We start from the raw sequence: 3,813 nt of genomic DNA, 5'->3' as shown, positions 1-3,813 counted from the left end.
GATTACAGGCGTGAGCCATTGTGCCCAGTCTGGCCTTTTAAAAATTTTATTATTATCTATATAGTGATGATATCCATGTTGAACAAGGTGCTGGAGGTCGATAAACATGAAAATCAATCACAGGTCATCTTTTATCTGACACACGGGCTGAAATCTTTGGCTCATCTGTCCCTTTTCTTTACAAATGTGTCCCTTCTGGTTTTAAATTTTGTTTTATGTTTTTCTCAGGTACAGAATTTATGACCTTCCAAACACTATCTATACCAAACCTGTATGGAAAAGTGTGAATGCACAAATTGAAGACTGTCCAGTTTGCAGCCCTAACTGCATCTCAGGAGTTTCTGAATTATCTGCAGACAAATGCTCTTATTGTTGACCTATGGGGCCTTCAAGGTACCTTGCTCACTTATTCTTTCATCAGATATACCATACATTTAGGGCTCAGAAGAGGGAGAGGAGCGAGGTTGTCAGGGTCCTAACAGCGGTGGGCCAGAGCCCACCAGATGGCCAGAGCCATCTGTTCCCCTGGGTGCCCGGGTTCTCGTCCAGCAGGGTGGTTACTTTCACAACTTCTCACACGACACTGGAGCTGGGCGCCTGGGATGTTTCTTTCTTTGACTGTGTCTCTCCCCACTACAGAAGGCTGCACCAAGCCGAGCTGCTCTCAGCTGGGCCTCATGGTCACAGGTGAAGGCCACATCCTGGTAGACACCAAGAAAATTTCCACTGTGAAGGATCCAAGCCAGGTGTGTACACATGACATTAAAATGGGCATCCCAGGTGGCTGGAAAATCTCTGACCACAGCTGCTTGACGTTCCTTCCCCCTTACCAAAGTCTTCTTTATTTGCTCCTGTGTACCCTGAGGGGCTTAACCCCTGCTCACCACACACACAGCCCCGTCCCGTCTGATTTTCCCATGGTAGCAAACATTGCCGGTCTCAAAGGATATGCAGATGATACAGCAAAAGATGAAGCTGACATGTTTTCTCGTAGGCGGCCTCAAACCAGATACCAGAACTTTATCTGAAGCTGCTCAAGCTAGAGCAGGAGACAGAGCCGCGCAGGAACATCAACAGAGCCCTGAGAGAGGAGAACCTGCTTCTCACACTCACAGAATCACGTGCGAACTGCTTCTGGGCAAGGTGAGAGACTGCTCCAGGCTCGGCTGTTTAGCTTCCCTTGCCTCCTACATTTGGGATGTGTATTTGTCTTTTAATAAACAAACTTTTTTTTGAGACGCAGTCTCGCTCTGTCGCCCGGGCTGGAGTGCAGTGGCCGGATCTCAGCTCACTGCAAGCTCCGCCTCCTGGGTTTACGCCATTCTCCTGCCTCAGCCTCCCGAGTAGCTGGGACTACAGGCGCCCGCCACCTCGCCCGGCTAGTGTGTATTTTTAGTAGACAAGGTTTCACCGTGTTAGCCAGGATGGTCTCGATCTCCTGACCTCATGATCCACCCGTCTTGGCCTCCCAAAGTGCTGGGATTACAGGCTTGAGCCACCGCGCCCGGCCAATAAACAAACTTTTAAATGAGTTAATTCACATCTTGTTTCATAAACAGAAAATGCAGGACATTTCTTTTCTTCTGCTCTGTGAGATTTCTCATTTCCCTTGGATGGATCCAAACTGGTGCCTGATAAATGCTGATGTAGTAGAATGCCACCAAAACAAATAAATATATATAGAGACACCCGAAGAAAGAGATCTATACATCAACGCTGCCTTTTCTTTCCACCTCAGCCCAGAAGCCTTCCGACACTCTGAAGGTCAGCGGGATGACTGCGCAACTGCCCTCCGCCAGGGAGACGAGTCACACGTGCACACAGCAAGCCGGCTCTGACCGAGAACTCGCCCAGGCTCTGAAGGTGTTCTACCAAAGCATGAACACGGCAAGAGGGCAGCTTTTCAGACTCAGACGGTATAAACCTCCTGTAAGTAACTGGAATCCCGGGAGCACACGGAATTTCTTTCCATCCAATTTAGACATTTGATGTAACTATTTCCTGAGCTTGGAGACGTGTGTGCTGAAGCGAAAGAGCAAGGCCAGGAGGCCCTGCTTGACCTGCTCTGTAAGCGCGACTCTACCGCCCTCTCAGGCCGCCATCCGTCTCTGCTCTGACCTTTTTATTTAGTGCCACATCCGGCTGGTTCCATGCAACCATGGTCACTGCATGATTGCTATCCATTCACTTTACAATACAATACACAGACTACCCTGTTTGGTTTATCATTACAAAACCAAACGTAATTCATCATATTAAGAGACTACAAGATAAAATAATTTGATGACTTCAACAGATGCAGAAAAAGCATGTGACCAAATTAAATATCTTATGACAATAAAAATTCTTGGCAAACTAGGAATAAAATGGACATTCCTTAATCTGATAAAGGCAGTCTTAAGACAAACACACAGTGGACAAAATGCTGAGTGACGAATGACTGAAAGCGTTTCCTTTCAGATCAGGAGGTCAGGGACGCCAGCTTTCTTGACAGCTGTCCTTTAGATTCTCGCCCGTGCAGTAAGGCAAGAAATTCAAAGTATGATTGGAAAGGGAAAGAAAAGCAATTACAATAACAGCATACACTTAGGTCACACTTACTAAGTGCTTTACATTTACTGACTCGGTTCTCACAGCAACTCTATGAGGCAGGTACTATTATTCACCTTATTTTACCGTTCATGGAACATGTCTAAAGACACATGACTCATCTGTGGCAGGGCTGAGGTCCAGGCCCCGGCTCCGCAGTCTATACTCCCCACCACACTGCGCTGCCTCTAGCATCATCCCAGATGACATGCTTGTATGGACAGGAAATCCCCCAGAATTTATAAATGAATTACAAAGTTGCTGGATACAAAAATCAAGATTTAAAATTAACTGTATTTGAATATAACAGCAGCAAGCAGAAAATTATGTTTAAAATAAAAGACACCGTTGATAACTGCATCAAATATATGGAATACTTGGGCCTATAGCTGCCATTACATACGTAGGAGTTGTACGGAGAAAATTTTACAACTTGTTTGAGAGATGTTTGAAAGGATATAAATAGACAGAGAAATTGACATCTCTCTGTGGTTTGGAAGATTTGTTACTGTACATCTGTCAACTCTCCCCCAAGAGTCAGTGTAATTCCAATGAAATGTAATATAACCTAACCAGATAATTCTACAACTTGTATGGAACTGCAAAAGCAAAACCCAGCCAGGATGAGAGCAGACCCAAGAAGAGGACAGAAACACTTGCCCTATCTGACATCAACACTTCATTTCAATGCCGCTGTAACAGAGGCAGTAAGGTACGGTGTTGGCCCAAAGATGGATAAATCACCAAAGGAAAAGAACAGAAGGCTCAGAAACAGATTTATTCAGGACTACAGACTTGATATACAAGCAAGAGGAACTGCAAATCAATGTGGCAAGGATGGACTTTTCAATAAACAGTGCTAGGGGAATTAGGAATATGTATGGGGAAAAATGAAACTGGATTCCTATCTAAAACTACCCCAGAAATCAATTTCAGGTGAGAATTAAAGAGCTAAATGTGGAAGACACAACCCTAATGCATTCATTCATTCATTCATTCATTTATTTATTTATTTAAGTATTTTAAAAATAGAGATGGGGGTCTTGTTATGTTGCCTAGGCTGGTCTCGAACTCCTAGCTTCAAGCGATCCTCCGGCCTCAGCCTCCCAAAGTGCTGGAATTACAGGCATAAGCCACCACGCCCTGCCTCTAATACTTTCAGAAGATACTTTAAGAGGTTGTCTTTACAACCTCACAGTGGAAAAGGATTTCTTATGCATCACA

At 44.8% G+C, this 3,813-nt stretch overlaps 1 protein-coding gene across 1 annotated transcript in view; it reads left to right on the top strand.

The window, feature by feature from the left end:
- Positions 1 to 3,813, top strand: part of KIF28P — a 75,527-nt gene that overhangs the window by 68,826 nt on the left and 2,888 nt on the right. Inside the window, 6 exon segments of the mRNA XM_011955776.1 lie at positions 229 to 300; positions 302 to 393; positions 640 to 746; positions 995 to 1,108; positions 1,110 to 1,143; positions 1,739 to 1,929. Of these exon segments, the coding sequence (XP_011811166.1) occupies positions 229 to 300; positions 302 to 393; positions 640 to 746; positions 995 to 1,108; positions 1,110 to 1,143; positions 1,739 to 1,929 (610 nt within the window).

This window comes from Colobus angolensis, unplaced genomic scaffold (genome assembly GCF_000951035.1).
Source record: "Colobus angolensis palliatus isolate OR3802 unplaced genomic scaffold, Cang.pa_1.0 Scaffold40, whole genome shotgun sequence".
Classification (NCBI taxonomy): Eukaryota; Metazoa; Chordata; class Mammalia; order Primates; family Cercopithecidae; genus Colobus; species Colobus angolensis.
The sequence above is the reverse complement of the archived record's forward strand: the minus strand, read 5'-3'. Positions and strand labels throughout refer to the sequence as shown.